The sequence below is a fragment of the Cebus imitator genome, unplaced genomic scaffold (assembly GCF_001604975.1).
Source record: "Cebus imitator isolate Cc_AM_T3 unplaced genomic scaffold, Cebus_imitator-1.0 Scaffold101, whole genome shotgun sequence".
Taxonomy (NCBI): Eukaryota; Metazoa; Chordata; class Mammalia; order Primates; family Cebidae; genus Cebus; species Cebus imitator.
This window is the reverse complement of record NW_016107416.1, coordinates 2,520,737-2,547,917: the sequence shown is the minus strand read 5'-3', so window position 1 is coordinate 2,547,917 and position 27,181 is coordinate 2,520,737. Positions and strand designations below refer to the sequence as shown.

The window sequence follows — 27,181 nt, the reverse complement described above, 5'->3', positions numbered from 1 at the left end:
ATATTAAATTGCCCCACTAAATTAGGTAGAAATATATACACTCACTACAAAACCAAGAAATTTAACAAAACAAGTAAAACTTGTTACCTCTAGGGAGGAAAATGGTTGAATGTGGGTCAAGAATAGGAAGGAAATCTTTTTTCAATATGTATTTTTGTTATATAACCTTTTTAATTTTAAAAATGCCAGATATTACATGGACCAAAAAAAAATCTTTCATGGAAGACTGGAACATCTTTTTTGATGTTTGAATTTCAGCATACAGTACTGGCAATCGATTATACTCATAAACCAGTTATTTAGGACTTAAAATGGTTTCCATCTTACAGCAACTAGTATTAAATGGAGATTAAGTCACAAGCCAGACTGTAAAAGCCTATTCAATAGGTAAAAGCCTATTCAATAGGAACCTAACCATGAGTTACATCAATGTTTCTAGGGCAAAAGTTAGAGTCTCCTAACACAAACCAATGTAATCTAAGAAATACAATGGAAGGCATGTTTCAGAAAATAGGGAATAATTAATTCACATTTGGTACCAGAAAGATAAGGCATGAAGTATATTAGATATGACAGATAAGAGTGTAAAGTAATAATAGTAGTTACTGACACGTATTTAGCACTTATCATGTACCTGGCACTATGCTTACCATTTCACACAGATGACCCTCACTAATCTTATCGGTATATGAGGAAACCACCAGTGTAACTAGAGAGAAGAACAGGCAGTGGCAGTGAATGAGAAGAGACAGAAATTCTAAGGGTTACTGAATACAAGAAGTAGAATTTCCATGGCCATACAACCTGGAAAAACTAATATCAAATTGATAGGCTATTCAAATGTGAAAAATGTTCATATTTTAGGCAGTCATAAACTGACTAAATAAAGGGTCATTATTTTATTAAGTAAGAAAAGCTCTGATATAAAACTTAATTATTTAAACTCATTAACCATAGAACCACTTAAAATTATCATTTCAACATCAGTGCTCTCATTCCATTCTTTGCCAACATTGTAAATCCTAACAGTTTGCAGTTCAATCATTAATACCTTTTAAAATCCTAAAGCAGGGCCTATAGGGCTTCGTCTTTAAAATTATCACAAGTATAAGCAAGCTGTAAGTAACTTCATTCTTATACTAAGATATTTTGTGAATGATTTTATTTCAAGTGTTAAGCCGCATGTATTGTATACTTTCATACATCACTTCAGAATTTATATAGTGAAAATTGACACATCTAATTAAATATTTTAAAACCTGGCGATAAATCAGGCTAATAGCAGACCTTTCAACAGAACCCCTATAAGCCAGAAGAAACTGGGAGCATACAGTCAGCATTCTCAAAGAAAAGAGGCTGGGCACAGTGGCTCCCACCTGTGACCCCAGACTTTGGTAGGTTGAAGGGGGTGGATCATGAGGTTAGGAGTTCAAGACCAGCCTGGCCAACATGGTGAAACCCCGGCTATATTAAAAATACAAAAATTAGTCGGGTGTGGTGGCAAGCACCTGTAATTCCAGCTGGTTGGGAGGCTGAGGCAAAAGAATTGCTTGAACCTAGGAGGCGGAGGTTGCAGTGAGCCGGGATTGTGCCACTGCACTCCAGTCTGAACAACAGAGCAAGACTCCATCTTAAAAAACAAAAAAATAAATTCCAAAGAGTTGCATATACAACCAAATTAAGCTTCATAAGTGAAGGAGGACTAAGTCTTTTTCATAGAAGCAAATGCTAAAAGAATTCATTACTACCAGACCCACCTTACAAGATGTCCTGAAGGGAGTGATAAATATGGAAAGGAAAGACCATTACCAGCCACTACCAAAACACACTTAAATACATAGACCAGGGACACTATAAGGTAACCACACACAAAAGTGAACAAGTCTGCATAATAACCAGCTAACAACATGGTAATAAGATCAAATCTGCACAGATTAATACTAACCTTAAATGTATATGGGCTAAATTCCACAATTAACAGGCACAGAGTGGCAAGCTGGATAAAGAAGCAAGACCCAATGGTATGCTGTCTTCAAGAGATTCATCTCACATGCAATGACACCCATAGGCTTAAAGTAAAGGAATGGAGAAAAATCTGCCAAGCAAATGAAAAGCAGAAAAAAGCAGGTTCCTATTCTTATTTCAGATAAAATAGACTTTAAACCAACAAAGATCAAAAAGACGAAGAAAGGCATTAAATAATGGTAAAGGGCTCAATTTAACAAGACCTAACTATCTTAAATATACATATACACTCAACACAGAAGCACCTAGATTCATAAAGCAAGTTCTTAGAGACCTACTAAGAGATTTAGATAACTACACAATAATAGTGAGAGACTTCAACACCCCACTTAATAGTATACTTAGACAGATCATTGAGGCAGAAAACTAATGAAGATATTCAGGACCTGAACTTAACACTTGACCAAATGGACCTAGTAGACATCTACAGAACACTTTACAACAAAACAACAGAATATGTATTCTTCACATCTGCACATGGCACACACTCTAAAACTGACAACACAATCAGGCATAAAATAGTCCTAAGCAAATTTCAAAAAACCGAAACCATATCAACCACACTCTTGAACCACAGTGCAATAAAAACAGAAATTAAGACTAAGAAAATCACCCAAAACCATACAATTACATGAAAATTAAACTGTCTACTCCTGAATGACTCTTGGGAAAACAATGAAATTAGAGCAGAAATAAAGAAATGTTTGAAACTAATGAGAACAAAGATACAACATACCAGAATCTCTGGGACATAAGCTAAAGCAGTGTTAAGAGGGAATTTTATAGCACTAAATGCCTGCATCAAAAAGTTAGAAAGATTGCAAATCAACAACCTAACATCACAACTAGAGAACTAGAGAAACAAGAGCAAACCAATCTCAAAGCTGGCAGAAGACAAGAACTAACCAAAACAGCACTGAACTGAAGGAAACTGAGATGTCAAAAACCATACAAAAGACAGGCCAGGCATGGTGGCTCACACCTGTAATCCCAGCACTTTGGGAGGGTGAGGTGGGTGGATCACTTAAGGTCAAGAGTTCAACATCCCTTCATATTAAAAACCCTCAACAAAGTAGGCATTGAAGGAACATACTTCAAAATAATAAGAGCCATCTATGACAAACCCACAACCAACATCATACTGAATGGGCAAAAGCTGGAAGCATTCCCCTTGAAAGCCAGAATAAGACAGGGATACCCTCTCCCACCACTCCTATTCAACACAGTACTAGAAGTCACAGCCAGAGCAATTAGGCATGAAAAAGAAAGAAAATGCTTCTAAGTAGGAAGAGAGTAAGTCAAACTCTCCCTGTTTTTAGACAGTATGATTCTACACCTATAAAAGCCCATAGTCTCTATGTAAAGCTCCTTGATCTGATAAACTACTTGAGCAAAGTTACAGGATACAAAATCGATGTATGAAAATCAGAGGATTCCAAACAGCAACAATATCCAAGCTAAGAGCCAAATCAAGAACGCAATCCCATTCACAATTGCCACAAAAAGAATAAAATACCTAGGTATATGGCTAACTAGTGAGGTGAAAGGTCTCTATGACAAGAATTACAAAACAGTGCTCAAAGAAATCAGAAATGATACCAACAAATGGAAAAATGTTCCATGTTCATGAATAGAAAGAATCAATATTGTTAAAATGACCATACTGCCTGGGTGAGTGTGCAGCTCACACCTGTAATCCTAGCATTTTGGGAGGCTGAGATCGGCAGGAGTCTCAGTCAGGAGTCCAAGACCAGTGTGGCCAACGTTGTGAAACCCTGTCCTACTGAAAACACAAAAAAATTAGCTGGGAGTAGTGGTGCACACCTGTAATCCCAGCTACTCGAGAGGCTGAGACAGTAGAATCACTTGAACCTGAGAGATGGGGGTTACAGTGAGCCAGGATTGTGCCACTGCACTCTAGCCTAGGTGACAGAGCAAGTCTCCATCTCAAAAAAAAAAACAAAAAAAAAACTGACCATACTGCTCAAGGCAATTTGGAGATTCAGTGCTATTCCTATCAAAATACCAATGGCATTCTTCACAGACCTAGAAAAAAATATTTTAACAGGCATATGGAACCAAAAAAGAGCCTGAATAGCCAAGGCAATTTTAAACAAAAAGAACAAAGCTGGAGGCATTACCTTGAAGTCACATGACCTGACTTCACACTATACCACGAGGCTACAGTAACCAAAACAAGATAGTACTGGTACAGAAACAGACACACACACAGACCAGTAGAAGAGAATAGAGAGCCCCCCAAAATTGCTGCACACCTACAGCTAATCAATCTTCAAAAAAGATGACAAAAACAAGCAATGGGAAAGGCTCCTATTCAATAAATGGTGCTGGGATAACTAGCTAGCAATATGCAGAAGATTGAAAGTGGACCCCTTTCTTACAATACGCAAAAATCAACTCAAGATGGATTAAAGACTTAAATGTAAAAACTATAAAAAACCTGCAAGATAACCTAGGAAATACTATTATGGACATAGGACCTGGCAAAGATTTCATGATGAAGCCATCAAAAGTAACTTCAACAAAAACAAAAATTGACAATAGGACCAAATTAAAATAAAGACCTTATGCACAGCAAAAGAAAGTATCAACAGAGTAAACAGACAACCTACAGAACAGGAGAAAATATTTGCAAACTATGCATCCAACAAAGGTCTAATATCCAGAATCTATAAGGCACTTAGACAAATCAACAAGTAAAAGCAAATAACCCCATTAAAAAGTGGGCAAAGGACAAGAACAGACACAAAAGAAAACAAGGCTGGGCGTGGTGGCTCATGCCTGTAATCCCAGCACTTTAGGAGGTTGAGGAGGATGGATTACCTGAGATTGGGAGTTTGAGACCAGCCTGGCCAACATGGTGAAACCCCCTCTCTACTAAAAATAAAAAAAGTAGCCAGGCTGTGGTGGCACACACCTGTAATCCCAGCTACTCAGGAGGATGAGGCAAAAGAATCGCTTGAACCCAGGAGGGGGAGGTTGTAGTGAGCCAAGTACTCCAGCTTGGGCGAGAGAGGAAAGAAAGGGGAGAAATGAGAGAAAAGGGAGAAGGGGGGGAGGAGAGAAAGAGAGAGGGGGAGAGAGGGAAAGAGGGAAAGGGGAGAGAGGAGAGAGAGAGGAGAGAAGAGAGAGCATACAAGCAAACATACACAGCCAATAAGCATATGAAAAAATGCTCAACATCACTAGAGAAATGCAAATCACACCACAATTACATGCCATCTGACACCCCTCAGAAGGGCTATTATTAAAAAGTCAAAAAATAACAGATGTTGGCAAGGCTGTGAAGAAAAGGGAACACTTATAACTGCTGAAGGGATATACCTTAGCTCAGCCATTGTGGAAAGCAGTCTGGCAATTTCTCGAAGAACTCAAAGCAGAATCACCATTTACCCAATCCTATTATTGGGTAAATACACAAAGGAATATAAATTGTTCTACCATAAAGACACATGCACATATATGTTCATCGCAGTACTATTCACAATAGTGAAGACATGGAATCAATCTAAATGCCCATCAACAGGAGACTGGATAAAGAAAATGTGGTACATATACACCATGGAATACTATACAACCATAAAAACAAATGAGCTCATATCCTCATATCCTTTGCAACAACGTGGATGGAGCTGGAGGCCATTATTCTAGGCAAACTAGCAAAGGAATAGAAAACCAAATACCATATGTTTTTACATGTAAGTGGGAGCTAAACACTGAGTTCATATGGACACAAAGAAAGGGACAATAGACATCACGGCCTACTTGAAGGTGGATGGAAGGAGGAGGGTAAAGACTAAAAACCTACCTACTGGGTACTACGCTTATTACCTGGGTGGCAAAATAATCTGTATACCAAATCCCTATGATATGCAATTTACCTATATAACAAACCTGCACATGTACCCCTGAACCTAAAATAAAAGTTAAGAAAAGAAAAAGCTAGAGGATATATATTTCACCTTAGCGGCTGGAGATTTGTTCATTACTGCTGTCAAAGCCTGAATGGTTGATATGGCCAAACAATCCAATTGTCCCTGAAACACCTATTGCGGGGAAGGGGAAAACAAGAAATTAACAAATATGTTCACGATTTTTATTCAGTTAGGAAACCTTTGTTCTGAAAACCTGAAAAAATAATTACTTAACATGTATTACATTCCTCTTCCATGAAATGAATTTCTGAAACACCATAACCTGCAAGAAAAGTTACCCACTTAAAAGAAAAATAAGGCACATGTCAAGAAGGATAAGGCAACATTCACTTATTACATTAAAATGTTTTAAGAAAAAAAAAAAAAACAAGCTTAACACATGCTTTTTAAAAATAATGGACAATCTCAAGAGGAAGGGAGGGAGGTCTATCATTGGAAATCCTACTACATTTTAATTTCCCTTCAAAAATACACTTGAACTATCCAGATTTAAATTCCATTTCCATGTATAAGATAGCTATAATAATCTTGTTCATCTAGTTTCCAAACCCTGTGTTAAAATTAGGATGGCATGCACATACACCAATTAATTATACTTATAAGCAATTAAGTATATCTATTTTTATATAAAATGGAAAATTTGAGGCAGACACAGAAAATGAAATATGTATCTCTAAGTATTGTCATGTTTTTGAGAAGGCAGCTTTTAATGGTAAAAGTTGTATGAAAAAATAAAAATTAGCTTCATTTTGTCTATTACTGTTTAAGCTTCAGGGCAGTGTATTCATAGCAAAAACAAAAACTAACATCAAGAATATTAAAAAACTGAACATGACTGTTACATCAGGCTTAGACAATCATGAAAGCATAGACTCAGGACTAGAAGGCTGTAAAAACAAACAGTCCCAAAAATCTGCTTTCAAGAATATATTACTATGGGCCAGGTACAGTGGCTCACACCTATAATTCCAGCACTTTGGGAAGCCAAAGGAGATGGATCACATGAGCCCAGAAGTTCGACACCAGCCTAGGCAACATGGCAAAACTTCATCTCTACTAAAAATACAAAAAATTAGCCAGGGTTGGCGGCACACACCTGTAGTCCCAGCTTCTTGGGGGCTGATGCAGGAGGATTGCTTGAGCCCGGGAGGTTGAGGATGCAGTGAACTCTGATTATGCGACTATATTCCAGTCTGGGCAACAGAGCAAGACCTTGTCTAAAAATATATATATTACTATGATCTGATGGCAGTCAGTCCACAAATAAAATTTTCCTCTCTCTTTCCCAGCAAAGCAGATTTGAGTAAAGAGAACTGCTTTCTTTGTAATGTTAAGCTACATTGCTACCACTTTTTGGCAAGTTGTTTAATCTAGAATCCTGTTTATTGTTGATGTTTGTTAACATTATTACACAGAATAAATGTATTACATATGTAATAAACATATTATAATATGCATTAAATATTCTGCATACAGCAGAAATTCATACAAGTCTGTTCTAGACTTTATCCAAGAGTAGTAAGTCAAAAAGACCTCATTTCTCTTATAATTTGGAATTGTAACATGAACCTCTAAGAGACTATAATAACTGTTTTATTAATCTACATAAGTAGGACTTAAGAAGAATTAACATTTATACAGAAATCTAAAACAGTACTCTGTAAATTGATATTTCGCATCTAGGATAAATAATAAGATGATAATATCTCTTGTTACACAAAAATTCTATTTATAAACTTGGATGTTAACACAATGTTAAGACATTATGTAAATTTTCTTGAAAATATTTTGGAAAAGAAAAATAACAGCAATTTTTAAAGGTAGGGTTTTTTTTCAAACTAAATTACCTAACGTATTGAGAGAAGCAACATAAATTACATATTTTTGCTTTATTATACTTGTATAGACTTGAATTTCTAGAACACAAAAAGTCAAGTTTTATGCTAAATTAAGAGAGAGTTCAGCATCTTCTTCCCTTCCTCCAAGATTCAGGTTGTCCATTGAATTATAATCATGACTTGTCAATAAGAAGCAAAGAATCAAGATATTAACAATAACCACATATATTCACAAAGAAAGCCCTAAGGTCCCAATATATCACCGTGCTTAGAAAAGTCACCACCAGGTAGACAGCATTGATACTGAGATCCCATTCCTGTACTTTATATCTCCTCAAATTGAAAAGACCATACAACATAGAGGGAATGGTATTGATTGATTGATTGATTGATTATATCAACCACCAAGATATTTATCCTTTAGATGAAAGTAATTTTTTATTTTAATTTTTTAGTAACTTTCAAAAATAATTAATATTAGAATTAGACAATGTTTGTGTATCTTATGCATAAGACGAAAAGCACAGGAATAGTTATTCCCATTGGTTGATTTTGGACTTCAGCTGAAACAAGATGCAGGCTTTGTAGATACCTGGTCCTCATTCATTTCTGTCAGTAATTTGTTGGCAAGGTCTTTCTCGTTCTTGTCTGCCACCTTATTGTTAGCATTTAAAAATAGCTGTTAAAAACAGAGACAAGAATAATGGAGAAAGAACATTACATTGTTTCCTATAAGCAGCAATGAAGCTTAAAGGGGTTTCCATGTCTCTTGAAAATAAATGCAAGAATTCCCTTGTGAAGTATACCACACTTTTAGAAATTAAATATTATTCACTTTTTAGATTATGAACTAACAGTAGTTTGTATACTATACAATTATTATATACTTCTCTCTTGGAATTCAAAGTTACTAAAATAAGAAACAATGGCAATAATTAGAATTAGTTAAAATTCCTAAATTCTTAAAGAATCAGCAAAGAATGTCTCACAGTGATATGGTTTGGCTCTGTGTCCCCACCCAAATATCATCTTGAATTGTAACTCCCACAATTCCCATGTATTGTGGGAGAAACCGGGTGGGAGGTCTCATGATACATGAATAAGTCTCATGAGATCTGAAGATTTTATATTATAAAGGGAAGTTTCCCTGCACAAGCTCTCTTCTCTTGTCTGCGCCATGTAAGATGAGCCATTCACCTTCCACCATGATTGTGAGGCCTCCCCAGACACATGGAACTATGAGTCCATTAAACCACTTTCTTTTGTAAATTACCCAATCTCAGGTATGTCTTTATGAGCGGCGTGAAAATGGACTAATACATACAGAAAAGAAGAAAAGCTGTTACTGACAGAGACTAAGGTACCATAGTACATAACACCCAGTAAGGGTTCTATAGTTAAGGAAGTCTGTGAAATGCTATGGAACTAACTTTAAAAACAGTTCTTTCTAAAATACATCTCAGAGTCTCAAATATGCTAATGTGTACTTTGGCAAGAGAGGTCAGGGTGCAGCATTTCCAAACTTTATCTGACCACACATTTTGTTAAAACATGAGTTTAAAAGCATTCTCCAAAATCATGAAGAATTGAGCTTAATTTATATTAGTTTGTATTCTGTAAAGAAAGATTGAGATTATATTTAGCATACATTGGCATTACTCTCTTCTGAATAAAAGAAAGGAATCAAGTATTTTAGTTTCAGTACATAAAACTCAGCATCACAAAAGGCCTTCGCCTTGCCCACAGTTTGGGTACAGAGAAAGAAAGTTCAAACGAGATTAAAAGGGGGAGAGAGTTAGATTTATAAAGGAACTTATTAAGACCATCCTAAGAAAAGAAGTTCTTAGGAAGTTCTATTATTTTAGAAATGAGAAAACAAAGGACAGGTTACGTGCTGAAATTTGTACTATAAAATAAACTAGATAAAGGTGTGGTATTATATGTTATGCAAGAGTATATGTAAGGCTTAACATAACAATAAATTGATATACACTATAGGTCTTGGAATCAGAGACTTGAGTTTAAATTTTGGTTCTGCAACTTATTGGCTATCAGGTTTTAAGGAAAATTACTTCGCCAAGCTTTTCTCAAAAATAGGGAGAAAAATATCTCATCAAATAGCTATACATATTAAATGACCTCATCCACACTAGCTTATTAGCATAGTATCTGGCACATAACAGAGACTTAACAAATGAAAGATGTCGGCCAGGCCGGTCAGGCATAGCTCATGCCTATAATCCCAGCACTTTGAGAGGCTGAGGCAGGAGGATACCTGAGGTCATCAGTTGGACACCAGCCTAGTCAACATGGTGAAACCCTGTCTCTACTAAAAATGCAAAAATTAGCCAGGTGTGTTGGCACCTGCCTGTAGTCCCAGCTACTGGGGAATCTGAGGCAGGAGAATCACTTGGAGGCAGAGGTTGTAGTGAGCTGAGATAGCAGTACAGCAGTACTGCACTACAGCCTGGGTGACAGAGCAAGACTCTGACTCAAACAAACAAAAAAATGAAAGGTGGCATTATTACAAGCAAAGGTTTTTGAAATAATAATATGTCATATTTAGGTAAAGGGAAACAAATGGTCAGATAAAACTGATCAATGTAAAAATGAGTAACATCTTTCCAGAAAGCAAGAGAACAATTCATATGAACAATCTTTGGGCAGCTTAAAAAATTTACATTAATTCAAATCATAGCCCTGAAATTTAATAAAATTAACTGACAAATGTTTAAGGTTCATCATAGCCATCATAAAAGTTTAATATATGATTCCATGGAATTGTAAAGTACTCTATAGTATGATGAAACTCATTTTGCCAAGCCAAGAAGCCTTTACACAAATACTTAAGGAAATCAATGCATACTTAAATAGGTTGATGAATCTCATACAAAAAGAAAGCATGAAAACGGCAGCAGTCAGCTTAAGGTTGTCTAGATTCACAAATTGTTTATGATACTTTAAACTTTATTTGCCAAAGTTTCCAATGGTTCTAAATGTGTAAACAGCAAAACTGTCTTGATTCTGTACTACTGTAAAAAAGAGCATAAAGGATTCATTTTTTACTAACAAAAAATCATTTAAACAAAAAATTGTAGACATCTATATAGCATCATGCAATATATTTGGGAACTTAGGATTTTACAAGATTCCAAAGATTTTTATATATTCAGGAATCATATCAAATATGTCCAGAAAATGTTTTTATATCAATAAAACAGCTGATTCTCCTATATTTAATGCATAGAAAACATTTTTTCCTACTGACTAAACAGTGACCCTAAGTTCCAGTAATACGATTAGAAAATTACATATTACAATGGATTTAGGGTCAGAAAACCTGGGTAAGAAATCCTACCTCCATCAACGATTAGTGTTGACCTTGGGCTAATCATTTAATGCCTCAGGACACTTTTCCTTATGTGTATAATAAAGAAGTTTAGAAGCTTATTTAACGATTCCCCTTTGTTGTAAAGACTTAATGGCTTCAATGTCTAGTGATAAATCTAAAGTGATTCTGACAAAAAAAAAATTCTTGAAATAAGGAAGACTATTACTAAAGATCGAGTCTCTCTCTGTCACCCAGGCTGGAGTGCAGTGGTGGGATGGCTCACTGCAACCTCCATCCTCCAGGTTCAAATGGTTCTTCAGCCTCCTGAGTAGCTGGGATTACAGGTGCACACCACCACACCTAGCTAATTTTTATATTTTTAGTAGAGATGGGGTTTCGCCATGTTGGTCAGGCTGGTCTCAAACTCCTGACCTCAAGCGATCGACCCACTTTGGCCTCCTCGAGTGCTGAGATTACAGGTGTGAGCCACCACGCCCAGCCAGTTTTCCCTCTTTATAGGGGTTTCTTCTCCAGCATTTTTGTTTCAAAATAAAATGTGACAGGTGGTGTCAAATAATTAACTTTTAAAAATCATTTGACTGTCAGCAAGTTTCCAGACATAAATTTTAAGAAACTTTGGGCTATATCACAGTACAAAGAACAAACATTAGCTCACCATCATGATAGCTACGACAAACAGCTTTGTATTTTTTAAAAAGATGTTATTCATATTAGAAATTTATTATATGAGTTTCATATACTGAAGAAAAACCAATGCTAATAAATTATAGTAGTAACTATATTGTATCCTAGAGATGACCCTATATATGAACCTATACGTGTGTAATTAGTAGATTCTTTTTTTTTGTTTTCTGGACAGAGTCTCGCTCTATGGCCCCAAGATGGAGTGCAGTGGCGTGATCTCATCTCACTACAACCTCTGCCTCCTGGGTTCAAGTGATTCTCCTGCCTCCCAAGTAGCTGGGACTCCAGGCACATGCCATCACATCTGGCTAATTTTTTGTTTTTTTAGTAGAGATGAGGTTTCATCATGTTAGCCAGGATAGTCTCGATCTCCTGACCTCATGATCTGCCTGCCTCAGCCTCCCAAAGCGCTGGGATTACAGGCATGAGCCCCTGCGCCCTGCCAATTAGCAGATTCTTTACGCATGTGAGATGCTGGTTTTATCATTGTATTTGTCTTTATAACTGATAAAGCCACACAGGTATAGGCAGAGATTGCAGTGAGCCAAGATCGCGCCACCATACTCTACAGACATACATGGTTAATTCTTGGGGCATCTCTGCAATTCTTAAATTATTTATGCAAAAATCCAGAAGAAACCAGGAACCAGCCATCCCTTGTTTCCAATCTCCCAAGTCAAGACTTTTTCTTGATGTGATTCATGCCAAACACTCAAGACACTGCTGTATTTCAGATGGATCAAGCCTATTTAATCTTTAATCTTAAAGCAGATAGAAACAATTGAGGGCCTTCCATGTAGAAAGTGGGGTCAGGAAGCCAAGAAAGGGAATATGAATGTATATCCAAGTCACTCTGAAACTTTTATGCAGGTATAAGAAACTTATGTCAAAGTGGCCAGAGGTTGTTTAACAGGAGATAGAAGAATATAACTCCATGTTTACTACTAGAAACCAGAGCTTTGTGTGAAATCTTGAATTATGGGGAGAGAGGGAGGGTACCTGTCTGTTCTTTTCCTGATCCCTTCACCTCATTCCTGAACTGCAGGAGACCGAGCTCCTTTGGGCTTTGGAGACCCCATCAATGAGGTGTGTTTATTTGATGGTTGATTTTGCTATACCGGGTACTTCCTTTCCTATTTTCTAATCATTTTGTAATACACATGCTGATTCTTTTCCCTTCCCTCCTCCTTTCCCTGGGAAGATACAATAAATAAATAAATAATTATTGGTACCGAAAAAAATTGCAATGAATCCTAATTTTTAAATTAATCATATTCTAATACATATCATAATAAATAATATTTGTAATGAATTTATAAATAAAAGGAGGATAGTATCCCATTGTAGTTTATATCATTTAATACATGATGTAGCTGTTCTAATACTTTTAAAATCAGCTTGAGTTTTAGGTTATAAAATGCTGGCCATAAAGTAAAGATGGAAAGGGACGAGGAAAAGCATTTTATGCCCCTTCTTTGGGAGAGAGTTGTGCAGCCAGGCAAATTTTTAAACCAAATATATTTTATTTCTGATATTTATTCTGCTCCCCTACCCTAATATAATCCTGTTGTTCAAGGCATCCAACCACAAATTTAATCAATTTGACTTTATTTATTAAGCTTCTACTGTGTGCCAAATACCTAATAATAGGAGAGAAGAGATTAAAGTCAGCCTGCTTGGCTTCAAATAGACCACAGTTGAATATGAAACACAAAAAGTTTAAGTGTCACCCTATAAACTTGTAAAAGATACTACAGGGGCCAAAAATATATATCTATCTAGACCTAGCAGCACCAGAAAATATTATGTAGTAATTTTTTAAAAAGAAAAGGAAAGAAATTATTTCAAGTAGCTATAAAAGCATCAAGGAGATAGATAAAAAAGCATGAATAAGAAAACATGAGGGGTTTAATAAGGGTCTTTGTAAGAAAGGCTTAAGAGACAGGCCTCAAGTCAGATGTCTTAGAGCCTTTCACAAGTCATGGTAAGGAGATTTTAAGATCACTAGAATATTTTAATGGTTTGGAGAGGACATCTTAAACAAAGAATTTTGATGACATTCAATTCAATGATGACATTGACTGACGTATCAAAAAGATAGTTTAACTTCAGTGTAGAAGGGGATAAGTGTGAAAAGGGGCTGGGCGAGGTGGCTCACGCCTGTAATCCCAGCACTTTGGGAGGCCCAGGCGGGTAGATAACGAGGTCAGCAGATGGAGACCACCCTGGCTGACATTGTGAAACCCCATCTCTACTAAAAATACAAAAATTAGCCAGGTGTGGAGGTGCGTGCCTGTAGTCCTAGCTATGCAGGAGGCTGAGGCAGGAGAATCACTTGAACCCAGGAGGCAGAGGCTGCAGTGAGCTGAGATTGTGCCATAGCACTGCAGCCTGGGTGACAGAGTGAGATTCTACATTAAAAAAAAAAAAAAAAAAAAGTTATTTCTTGTTCAGGCACAGTGGCTCACACCCGTAATCCCAGCATTTTGGGAGGCCAAGGTGGGCAGATCACGAGGTCAAGAGATCGAGACCATCCAGGCCAACATGGTAAACCCCATCTCTACTAAAAATACAAAAAATTAACTGGGCGTGGTGGCCTGCTCCTGTAGGCCCAGCTACTCGGGAGGCGGAGGTATGAGAATCACTTGAACTCAGAAGGTGGAGGTTGCAATGAGCCAAGGTTTCACCACTGCACTCAAGCCTGGTGACAGAGCAAGACTCAGTCTCAAAAAAAAAAAAACAAAGGCTATTTCTTATACAAAAACATTATTCAGTGAATGACATACAATTTGAGTTGGAGTAATCAGTTTGCACCAAGCAATCCACATGTTTTACATAATACTCACTGTAATCAGTGGCATGCATTTATAGGATATGTAACTTGGAGTCTACAAACTGTGGTAGAAGACAGTGCTTCCTTTCAAATACTCATCTTAGTACACTCAGGCACAAATAGAAGAGCTCAGAAGCAACTAATGACCTACAGGGCCTCAAGGATATTCCTGTATGGAATGAAAATAATATACTTCATAAACTGAAATGCTTCCCATACAAAAAAATTCCAGTTTGACTACCTTTCAAGTATTTAGACAATTGCAAGTGATTTAATACTAGTTTCAATTCAAGAGAAAACTTGGTTATGTGATTATACAAACAGAGATTAAGTATAAAAATTAGTAGTAAAACTATACTTAAATGTGAAACAAAACAAAAAACAGTATCTTCTTAAAATCAAAGACAACAACAAAAATAGAAAAATACCTTGCAGTTCTGTAGCAGTCTTATGAGATGTTCAAAGCAATTGCTGTTAAGAAAAATAGCCTGAAGAACAGGTCTATCTGTACAATCTAACATGGCTGTGATGGTATCTAGAAAAATAAAAAGAAAATCATCCATGCAAAAGTGAAAATTTGGGATCATACAAACATTTACAAGAATCATTTTTCTTTTTAATTTTTAAAACAATTATGGTGTTCAATATTTTTTAAATGACACTGACACACACAAACACATGAAAGCATTTGTATGCCTCAAGAAACTATACACCAAACCATTAATGTTGGTTATGTCTGTGTGGCAGCATATAAAGAACTTTTCTTTTCACTGAATTTCCTAGTTTAGCTTTAATAAAAACATTTCATTTCTATAAGGAACTATCAGTTATTAATATTTTATTTAACCACCTTACATGGGAATACAATAAGAAATCATATTAGTGAAGGAGCTTGCAGAGCAGAGAGACAAAGATAAATAAGCAGAGTGACAAAACAACTAACACGAAGAGAAGGGAAGAGAAACAAGGACAAAGACAAAGACACACACACACACACACACACACACACACACAGGCTCTGAGGAAAAAAAGAAACAAAACAGAGGCCCTCTAGAGAAAGGACATTTTTTTTTTTTTTTTGACACAGAGTTTCGCTCTTTGCTCTTTAGCCAGGCACAAGGCTGGAGTGCAGTGGCGCGATCTCGGCTCACTGCAACCTCCACCTCCCGGCTTCAAGCAATTATCCTGCCTCAGCCTCCCAAGTAGCTGGGACTACAGGCATGCGCCACCATGACCAGCTAATTTTTGTATTTCAGTAGAGATGGGGTTTCACTATGTGGCCAGGATGGTCTTGATCTCTTGACCTTATGATCCGCCCACCTCGGCCTCCTAAAGTGCTGGGATTACAGGCATGAGCCACCACATCCAGCTGAGAAAGGGCAGATTTTTCAAGTGACCTCTACAGAGATGTTATAGAGGCACATACAAAATTTATTGTATGTGACTCTTTGCCATAGGTTACTACAAATGGTGCTTTCTGAAAATTTACTTTTCCTAGAATTTCAAAGTCATAGCTTTCTTTTTAACATTGATGCTTTTAGGAGATTACACTTTCAAAACAATACAGAGACTTGACTTTGTTATTGTTAAAGCAAAGAGACTGTAACAAACACATCAATTCTATATAAATTATTTTGAAGTCAAAGTCTAAGCAGCCACATGATATCTGAATTAAATAATCAAGAGTTTCCATAAAATGGCCTTGTATTTCAAAAGAAAGTGGGAGATATGAAAATAAAAAACAGACTTAGAAAAAGTTGTCATTATGTAATACTTACTAAGCATTTTGATCTGTAGAGCAATAAATCGGCTTTCCCACTGTCTGGACCTTCTTTGATTAGGTAAAGCTGAAGGATCTGAATTTAGCAATTTAAAATAGTTCTCCAGAATAGTACTGGTTTCCACTTGACGCTGATCAGAGTTGCTACTGAGAAGGATATGTACCACTTGCGTAAGGCACTTCAGAGTTAGTTCTGCCTTCCTACCCACTTCTTCAGGATCTCCATCCTCCCAGGAATCACAATCTGCCAAAACTCGCATAAGAACTTCCATAGTGGCTGGAGAAATTGCTTGCAAAGCATTCCTCTGAAACATTAGAGACAATAAAAATGAAACCTAAACCTAACTGAAGAGTACTCTATGTATGCAACAATGAGAATTTAATACATCTGCAGGCAACCTTTTCTTTTCTTTTTTTTTTTTTTTTTTTTGAAAAATTTTTTTTTTTTTTTTCTTTTTTTTTTTTTTTTTTTGAGACAGAGTTTTGCTCTTGTTGCCCAGGCTGGAGTACAACAATGGCGCAATCTTGGCTCACAGCAACCTCCACCTCCAGGATTCAAGCGATTCTCCTGCCTCGGCCTTCCGAGTAGCTTGTTTTACAGGCACACGCCACCACACCCAGCTAATTTTTGTATTTTTAGTAGAGATGGGGTTTCTCCATGTTGGTCAGGCTGGTCTTGAACTCCCGACCTCAGGTGATCTGCCCACCTCGATCTCTCTAAGTGCTGGGATTACAGGTGTCAGCCACTGTGCCCGGCCAACTTTTTCTTTTAATAAATAAACACATAAAAATTTGTAACAGATACTCTGATAGACACTGCTAGTGGTTCATACATATTAAATCTTTCCTTCCTCTCAGAAAACTTACTTCTGAGAGGAAGGAAAGGGTAGCCAGCTAAGGGTAGCCATGTGACATAGTTTTGGTCAAGGATATCTGGTAGTAGACTACAAAGACGGTATCATTTTATAAATAAAAAGGGAAGGACCCTTTGCCCTTGGTCCTTTCACTTTTCCTGCCTAGAATATAGACATAATGCTTACAGCCACTTTTATATCATGAAGAGATAGGTCCAAGATGAAAGTAGCAGGGTACAGAAAGAACAGAAATATCAAAGGACCTCAGTCTTTGATGTTCTCACTGCGCTGCTGTACCAGGTGAGAACTGCCTAAACCTGAATTTCTTAGGCAAAATCAAACAAATAAAAAACAACTTCAAATTGGTTAAGTCTCTCTCAGGTTTCCAGGTTGGTTACAGAAAATCCATCGCAACTGATTTAAACATATAAGATGACTGGTTTGGTTTCGATTCTATAAACAAGTTTCTGAAACTCCATACACTAAGTAATCGGCAGCTATATGTCAAGGTGACCAGTAAAACACGGACATCAATTCATCTAAATGTCCTTGTACTAATGCCATACTCAACAAACAACTTTCTAATTTTTATATAAATCCCACTATAACTATGCCTGGATCACAAGGATTTTCAGTATATAAAATAATAAATTGGGCTTCCACTATCTACTTGATTTCAGTGTTAGGTTTCATTATGGAGGTCTCTTGGGGCTTGACTACCCCTAGGCACTAACAAGAACAAGTCTCTGTGTTTTCAAAAAAAGAAGGAGATCCAATCAGCTTCCACATTAGTCATAACAATGCCACTTCCATTTTCTTTCCTGTATACTTACTCACTTTTTCAGTGTAGTAGAGAAATTATAGAAATGGGGAGATAATGACCCAAAAGAAGGAAATCAGCTAATACTGAAACATGATTAAGGAAACTTAAATTGGAAAACAAGATTCTGGTCATCACCTGTCTCACTACAAAGAGACTCTTTTCTTCTAGAGTAAAGAGCAGAAGGTCACACAGTCCACCAGGAAACCTAACTAGCGACTCTGGCAAGGTACCAAAAAAAGGACACGACAAACAAAAGAGAAGGAAATTTCAGTAGTGCTCTGGAGGGTAATAAGGTACAAAGGTAAAAATGAATAAAAATACTTTTTTAAAAAAGGCCATTGAGCATAAGGGCCATTCAATGAAAACAAAAATGATAATATAGAGAGAAAACAAAACAGAGCAAAACAAGGAGGAAAAGGGAATTGTATCAGTACCAACAGATCAGAAACAAACTCAGGATGGTATTCACAAAATTAATACTCAATAAAATATCTAAATTGGACATAATAAAAAAGAAATCCCCAAAATACATAAAGTCAACTTTTACAAAGTTCACTTGAGAAACAAAAACTATACTCTCTCAAATCTCTAAACAGAGTAAGAAATGATAAATTATCAAACAAATAACAACTGCTTATGGCTAGAAGATTAAAAGTTCCCTACAGCTGTAAGTTAAAGAGCCTTATAAAAGACTCTTGAACTCAAATAAATAAGCATTAATCTTCATGATGTCTTCCTGAAGGTAGACAAGAATTTCCTCCTAATGCCCCAAATAATAAGGTAATATGCCTAGAGTATTATTGGCATAATTTTGTATCTTTAAATAAAATTTACTTCAGTTTTTAAAAATACAGGTTTCTAAGTTTTTAAAATTATGTAATTTGGTACAACAATATTAAGAACATAGTACACTGATGTTAGTAAGAGAATGCTTAATGTGAAAGAAAAAACTGATACTTAAAAAAGAGAGATAAGAACTTTCAACCTAAGAGAAAGAAACAGAGGGATAGAGGGGAGGGAATTAAGGAAATCTGCAAACATGGATGGGAAAAAATAGATATCTTAATATCTTATAACCTCTAACTAAAATTGAGTATTTCCTTGAAATTTAAATGTAAGTAACAAAAGCACAGTAGTAAAATAATACTTGTGATTTGTTGGCCTGGCATAGTGACTCACACCTGTAATCCCAGCACTTTGGAAGTCTTGAGTAGGCAGGTTGCTTGAGCCAGGAATTTGTGATCAACCTGGGCAACATGGCAAAACAGTGTCTTTACAAAAAATATAAAAATTATCCGGGTGTGGTGGCATGCACCTGTAGTCCTTAGGAGGCTGAAGTGAGAGAAATGACTGAGCCCAGGAGGTCAAGTTTGCAGTGAGCTGTGATAGAGCCACTGCATTCCACTCTGGGCAGCAGAACAAAACCCTGTCTCAAAACAAAACAAACTTGAGATTTTGTCACCAGTAAAAATCATATGCATTTTCATTTATTATAGCTGTTACAGTCTCTCAAAATATAATTTATGCTAATTTCTTTTTGAAAGTTACATTAGTTTCTAGATTTGCTGTTATAACTTTTTAATTTAATGTATTATAAAGAAGCACAAGTGGACAAAGGATATGGACAGACTCTTTTCAAATGAAGACATTTATGTGGCCAACAAACATATGAAAAAAAGCTGATCATCACTGGTCATTAGAGAAATACAAATCAAAACCACAATGAGATACTATCACATGCCAGTTAGAAAGATCATCAAAAAGTCAGAAAAGAACAGATGCTGGAGAGGATGTGGAGAAATAGGAACACTTTACTGTTGGTGGGAGTGTAAATTAATTCAACCATTGTGGAAGACAGTGTGGAGATTCTTAAAGGATCTAGAATGAGAAATACCATTTGACCCAGCAAACCCATTACTGGTTGTGTACCCAAAGGATTATAAATCATTCTACTATAAAGACACATGTACATGTATGTTTACTGCAGTACTATTCACAATAGCAAAGACTTGGAACCAACTCAAATGCCCATCAATGATAGACTGTATAAAGAAAATGTAGCACATACACCATGGAATACTATGCAACCATAAAAAAGGGTGAGTTCATGTCCTTTGCAGGGACATGGATGAAGCTGGAAACCATCATTCTCAGCAAACTAACACAGGAACAGAAAACCAAACACTGCAAGTTCTCATTCTTAAGTGGGAGCTGAACAATGAGAATACATGGACATGGGGAGGGGAACATCACACACCCGGCCTGTCGGGAGATTGGGGGACTAGAGGAGGGATAGCATTAGAAGAAACACCTAATGTAGATGATGGGTTGATGGGTGCAGCAAACCACCATGGCATGTGTATACCTATGTAACAAACCTGCACGTTCTACACATGTATCCCAGAACTTAAAGTAAAATCAAAAAAATGCAAGGAAAAAAAAGCACATATTACTATGTCACAGATTTGTTTTATAAATATTTTAGTAACTGCATTTCAGTTTAATTGGTTTCCTTTATTTCAGGCATTTTAAAACATCCTGACAAAGGGCTTTATCAGATTGCCAAAGGGATGTATGGTATAAAAAGTACAAAAAGTGTTAGGAACCTCTGATCTAAACTGTATGGGTTAAGAAAACATATGTATAAGAATGCACTTTCTGAACTATAAATCCTTTTGTCAACTAGAATTTATATTCAAAGTTTATGACAGTGGTTGGGCATGGGGGGCTCATGCCTGTAATTCCAGCACTTTGGGAGGCCAAGGTGGAGAGATCGCTTGAGCCCAGCAGTTCAAGATCAGCCTGGGCAACATGGCAAAAATCTTGTGTCTACTAAAAATACAGAAATTAGCTGGGCATGGTGGTGTGTGCCTGTAGACCTAGCTACTAGGGAGGCTGAGGGGGGAGGATTATTTGAACCTGGGAGGCAGAGGTGGCAGTGAACCAACGATTGTGGCTCTAAACTCCAGCCTAGGTAACACAGCAAGACCCCATTTCAAAAAACAAAAACCAAAAAGTTTATGACAGTACTTAGATGCTTACCTTAAAAAATATATAGTAGAAATTCTTTTTTGTAAATTTTAAAACACTTAACTTTTTTGAAAAAAAAAAAAACCCATAAACTTACATAGATGCATTTAGTATTATAGGTACACAGAACAGTGAATAAATTCCTGTCTTTAGAAACCAAACTACTAGAGTTTTATTTCATCAAGTGAACTGATAAGGTTGATTTCCTCTGTCATCTGAAATAAAAACTAGTATCTGAAAGCTAACATAAATAAAAACTTACAATACCAAAAATCGTTAAATTTGCTTATTTATTCAGTAATTTTATTTTCAGTGCTAAACATTACTTAGGTTTTTTGGAAAATAAAAGTAGATTAGTTTAAAACAATATATAAATTCAATATTTGTACGATGAATTAAATTATAAAAAGACAAAGAATACACTAAATAATCCATGGAAAGCTTTTTGTACCGTTAATTATAGTTTTATTTATTAAATTTCAACATTTTTCTTACCTGCCCACCGGCTACAATGGCTCCAAAGAGATGCAATAAGCAACACTTAAGACTTTCCTTGAGATGTTCACTTTCCTGAAAACATTCTGTAAATATATTACACACATAATAATATTTTCTTTTACAATATGATTTATCTCTAAGGAATGTCTGATACAAACATGAACTATTTGTGAAAAGGCTAATCTGTGTTAAAAGGCAAGGTTGATATGCATTTTGTCTTAGGAAAAGAGAAGCCATCTACCAGATAGCATTTTAGGTATTTATGTGATCTCATTTAGTTCTCATAATTCTTCATATAAGGATGATATTTGGCCCCCATTTATAAATGAGAAAAAGGAAGAAGTTAACATCTTGGCTCAAGTCACATGGCTACTGACAGGGCTACAAACTAACCCAAAGTGGCATAAAATTAGACGTCTCTCGAGTCTCACTCTATTGCCCAGGCTGAGGTGTAATGGAACAATTTTGGCTCACTGCAACCTCTGCCTCCCAGGTTCAAGCGATTCTCCTGCCTCAGCCACTGGAACAACTGGGATTACAGGCACCTGCCACCACACCTAGCTAATTTTTGTATTTTTAGTAGAGACGACATTTCGCCATGTTGGCCAGGCTGGTCTCAGACTCCTGACCTCAGGTGATCCACCCACCTCAGTCTCCCAAAGTGCTGGTTTTACAGTCGTTAACCACCGCGCCCAGCCTAGATGTCTCTTTACTAAGACTATTACCTCTCATTAGTAAAAACTGACCATAACTAGTCAACTATAAAATGAATGAGTTGGACAAATATATTTCCGCGGTCCACTCCAGAGCCAATATTCTAAATTCTGGTACTAATAATAACCTTTCCTGTAACATTATAAATTATTATATTGTTTTTAAAAAGGCTATACATGTACATGACAAAGAAAAAAACAGCATAAAATAACTGACAAGGAAAAGTAAGTCTCCCTTTGACCTATTCCTCAACCCACTGACACTACTACTGCTTGCACACCTGTAATTCCAGCACTTTGGGAGGCTGAGGGATCACCTGAGGTCAGGACACTCTCCAAATATTTGCAGGTTAAACAACATATTCCTTTTCATTTTATTAACTTAATCTTTTTTAATTGACAAATACAAGTTGTATATATTTATGGTGAACAACAGGATATTTTGAAATATGTATATATTATGGCTAAATCAAGCTAATTAACATAAACACTACCTCACATACTTAACTTTTTTTGTGGTGAGCTCTCTCTTAGCTATGTGCTTAGCAATTTTTAAGTATACAATGCATTGTTACTAACTACAGTCACAATGTTATGTAGTAACTCTCTTGAATTTATTCTTCCTAACCAAAATTTTGTATCCTTTGACTGACATTTCCCCAATTTGAAAATATTTTAAAACAAAAGAAGAAAAAATTGTTTTAATTTAACAAAATTAAACATATCAAAGTCTGTGGGGCACAACGAAAGTAATGATTCATGTTCATTCTAGAAAAGGTCTAAATAAATATCTAATTAAAGATTGAACTTTTACTCTAAAAAGCTAGAAAAAGAAGAGCAATTAAGAGGGAGTTAATATTAAATAGAAAAAATAATGAAAAAGGAAATGAATAAACAATAGAGGAAAATCAGTGAAATCAAAAGCTAGTTCAATGAAAAGATCAATATAATTTTTTAAGAGACAGGGTCTCACTATGTTGCCCAGGCTGGAGTGCAGTGGCTATTCATAGATGCAAATCATAGTTCTCTACATCTCTAAACCCCTGGGCTAAGTGGTCCTCCTGCCTCAGCCTCTAAAGTAGCCAGGACTACAGGCGTGTGCCAGGATCAATATAATTTAAAAACCTCTAGCTAGACCCATCAAGAAAAAAGAAGAAAGAAAAATGTAAATTATCAATTTCAGGAATGAAAGGGGAGACATCAATCTAGAGTCCATAGATTTAAAAAGGATACATGAAGAAATAATATGAACAACTTTATGCCAATAAATTCAACACAGATGCAAAACAAATTCCTTGAAAGACATGCATTACAAAAACAAACACAAGAAAAAATAATCTGAGTAGCCCTTTATCTAGTAAATAAATCTACTCCATAATTTAAAGCCTTTTCACATTGGGAACAATAGCACATGCCTATAGTCTCAGCTACTCAGGAGGCTGAGGTGGGAGGATCACTTGGGCCCAGGAATTTGAGACCAGCCTGGGCAAAAAACAAGATTCTGTCTCAATGAAAAACAAAACGAAAACTTTCCACAAAGTAACCTCCAGGTCCAGATTTGCTGGTGAATGTTAAGAAAATCATAATAGCATTGTCAAACCAACTCTCACAGAAAATAGAGTGAAAGAGAACCCTAACTCATTTAATATGACCAGTATTGTTTTTTGAGCCACTGAATCAATAGTATTTTGTTATACCAGCCCAAACAGATTAAGATAGATGTTGGTACAAAGAAGTAGAGTGCTACTATAACAAAGACCTAAGAATACAGAAGCAGCTTTAGAACTGGGTAATGGGTAGAAGCTGGAAGAGTTTTGAGGTACATGCTAGAAATACGGACCTTCAGGGCAATTCTGGTGAGCTCTCAAACATAAATAAGGAGTATGTTATTGAAAACTAGTAGAAAGGTGATCCTTATTATAAGGTGGCAAAGAACTTGGCTGAACTGTATTCTAGTGTTTTGTGGAAGGCAGAACTTGCAGCAAACAATGAAACAGGATATTTAGCTAAGGTGATTTCTAAGCAAAGTACTGAAGGAGCAGCTTGATTTCTCCTTCTGACTGTTTATAGTAAAATGAGGAGAGAAATAAACTGAAGAAACTGTTAAGCCCAAAAGAACCAGAAGTTGAAGATTTAGAAAATTCTCAGCCTATCCAAATTACAAAAAACAAACACACAAGAAAGCTTGTTCTGAAGAAAACACTGAGGATATGACTGAAACAGATCATGGGTATAACTAGTGGACTTAATTAGCCAGCTCAGTGAAGCCAGGAATGGATATGGGATTATACCAGAAAAGACACTACCATTTTGAACTAAAGGGGACAGAGAAAGTGGGAAGGAATGAAGGTAGACTGTTGGACTTCTTGGATTCCATAGACCAGACCATAAAGCTATTCAGTTTGAATGTGTGATAAAAATAACTCCGAAAGCAATTCAGAGATCATGAGGGCTGCCACTCTCACCAAAGATCCAGGAGGCAAGCCTGTTTCCTCTTCCTTGGTTTCAAAGGGCAGGACCACAGGTCACGTTTCTGTGGGCCAGTATGACCTACCCAGTGCCTCAAGGGTGGGGCTGCCCTCACAGATGGTGTTATGGGTGAAGCCCTTGCAGAGAGCTGGGGTGGGTGGGTGACACTAGCCCCCCAGTGGCCATGGAGAGTAGAGTATCAAACCAAAGCGGACTACTCTCAAGCTTTAATGCCCAAGAGAATTTGCCTTACTAGGTTTTAGGCTTACCTGAGACTTGTTATCCCTTTATTCCTTCCACTATCTCCCTTTTGGAATGGGAATGTGTATCTTACACCTGTTTCAACATTGTATTCTGGCTATATAACTTACCCATTTTCAGAGGTTTGCAGCTGAAGAGGGATTTCGAGTCAGGAAGAATTTAACTTCAGTCTCACCAGTATCAGATTTAGATATTTAGATAAGATTTTGAACTTTACACTTACAGAGTTGATGTGAGAATGAGTTAAGACATTTGGGGCTGTTAGGATGAAAAGAATGTATTCTGCATGTGACAAGTTCATGAATGGGTGTGGAGCAAGGAAAGGGTGGTACAGAGTGAACTGTGTACCCCCAAAATTAATATGTGGAAGCCCTAACACCCCATGTGACTGTATTGTCATAGGGTCTTAAAGAGGTGATTTAAGTTAAATGAGGTCATAAAAGTAGAGCCTTGATCAAAGAGAACACGTGACCTTGTAAGAAGAGAAAGAGACAACAGTCTTTTTCCAGCATGTGAGGACACAGCAAGAAGGTTACTATCTGCAAGCCACAAAGAGAAATCTCCCTAGAAAATAAACCCTGATAGACTTTCCAGCCTCCATAACTGTGAGAAATAAATTTCTGTTATTTAAGCCACCCAGTCTATAGTATTTTGTTATAACAATCCAAGCTAAGACAAAAACCATACAAGATATATAAAGGAAAAAATCCTACAAACCCTTATCATCCTTGAAGAGAGATACAAAACTTTTAAACAAAATATTAGCCAATCAAATGTAGTATTACATGAAAAGGATAATATACTATAATCCTAGCACTTTGGAAGGCTGAGGAAGGAGGATCACTAGAGGCTACGAGTTCAAGACCAGCCTGGAGACAACATAGCAAGACCCATATCTACAAAAACATTTTGTTAGCCAATTGATATGGTTTGGATCTATGTCCCCACCCAAATCTCATGTTCAACTGTAATCCCCAGTGTTGGAGTGGGACCTGGTGGGAAGTGACTGGATCATGGGGGCGGATCCCTCATAAATGGTTTAGCATCATCCCTTTGGTGCTGTTTTCATGACAGAGTTCTCATAAGATCTGGTCATTTAAAAGTGTGTAGCACCTCCCTGCTTTCTCACACTTGTTCCTGTTCCTGCTTCGCCTTCTGCCATGAATAAGAGCTCCAGAAGCAGAGGCTATCCTGCTTCCTGTACAGCCTCCAGAACCATTAACCAATTAAACCTCTTTCCTTTATAAATTACCCCTGTCTCAGGTATTACTTTATGGCAGTGTGGGAATAAACTAATACACTGAGTATGATGGTGCATGCCTGTAATCCCAGCCACTCAGGAGACTGAGGCAGGAAAATCACTTGACCCCAGGAGTTTCAGGTTATATAGTAAGCTATGATTATACCATAGCACTCCAGACAGAGCAACAGAGCAACACCCTGTTTCTCTTTTTTTTTTTTTTAAGACGGGGTTTCACCATGTTGGTCAGGCTGGTCTTGAACTCCCGACCTCAGGTGATCTGCCCGCCTTGGCCTCCAAAGTGCCTGGATTACAGGAGTGAGCCACCACGCCCGGCCAACACCCTGTTTCTCAAAACAAAACAAAACAAAAAGACAAAGAAAATTTAATATAATTATATAATCACAACCAAAGGTAGTTTAGGCCAGAAATATGATGTTAGTTTCATATTTGAAAATCAATCTAAGTATTTTACCAATGAACAAGCACCTCAAATAGATGAAGTAAAAATACATTTTTAAAAAAGTCAATGTCCATTCAATAATAAAAACTATTGGCAAACTAGGGTTAAAATAAGATTTCCTCTACTTAATAAAGGGCATCTATTTTAAAAACATACAGCTAATATTGTATTTAATGGTGAAAGACTGAATTGTTCCCTTCCACATGTGAGAACAAGGATATAAAAATCAATATGTAAAAACAAATTATATTTCTAAATACTAGTTTTAAAAATGAAATATATAATTTAAAATAAATCAGGCTGGGCATGGTGGCTCTCACATGTAATCCCAATACTTTGAGAGGCTGAGATAGGAAGATCAC

The 27,181-nt window shown here is 36.6% G+C and overlaps 1 protein-coding gene across 1 annotated transcript in view; it reads right to left on the bottom strand.

Moving 5' to 3' along the window:
- Positions 1–27,181, bottom strand: part of NBEAL1 (neurobeachin like 1) — a 198,761-nt gene that overhangs the window by 118,109 nt on the left and 53,471 nt on the right. Inside the window, exons 8-12 of the mRNA XM_037741503.1 lie at positions 21,671–21,756; positions 16,467–16,773; positions 15,117–15,223; positions 8,412–8,498; positions 6,009–6,092 (exon numbers count right to left, since the gene is read on the bottom strand). Coding sequence (XP_037597431.1) covers positions 6,009–6,092; positions 8,412–8,498; positions 15,117–15,223; positions 16,467–16,773; positions 21,671–21,756 — 671 coding nt within the window. The remainder of the gene's footprint in view (positions 1–6,008; positions 6,093–8,411; positions 8,499–15,116; positions 15,224–16,466; positions 16,774–21,670; positions 21,757–27,181) is intronic.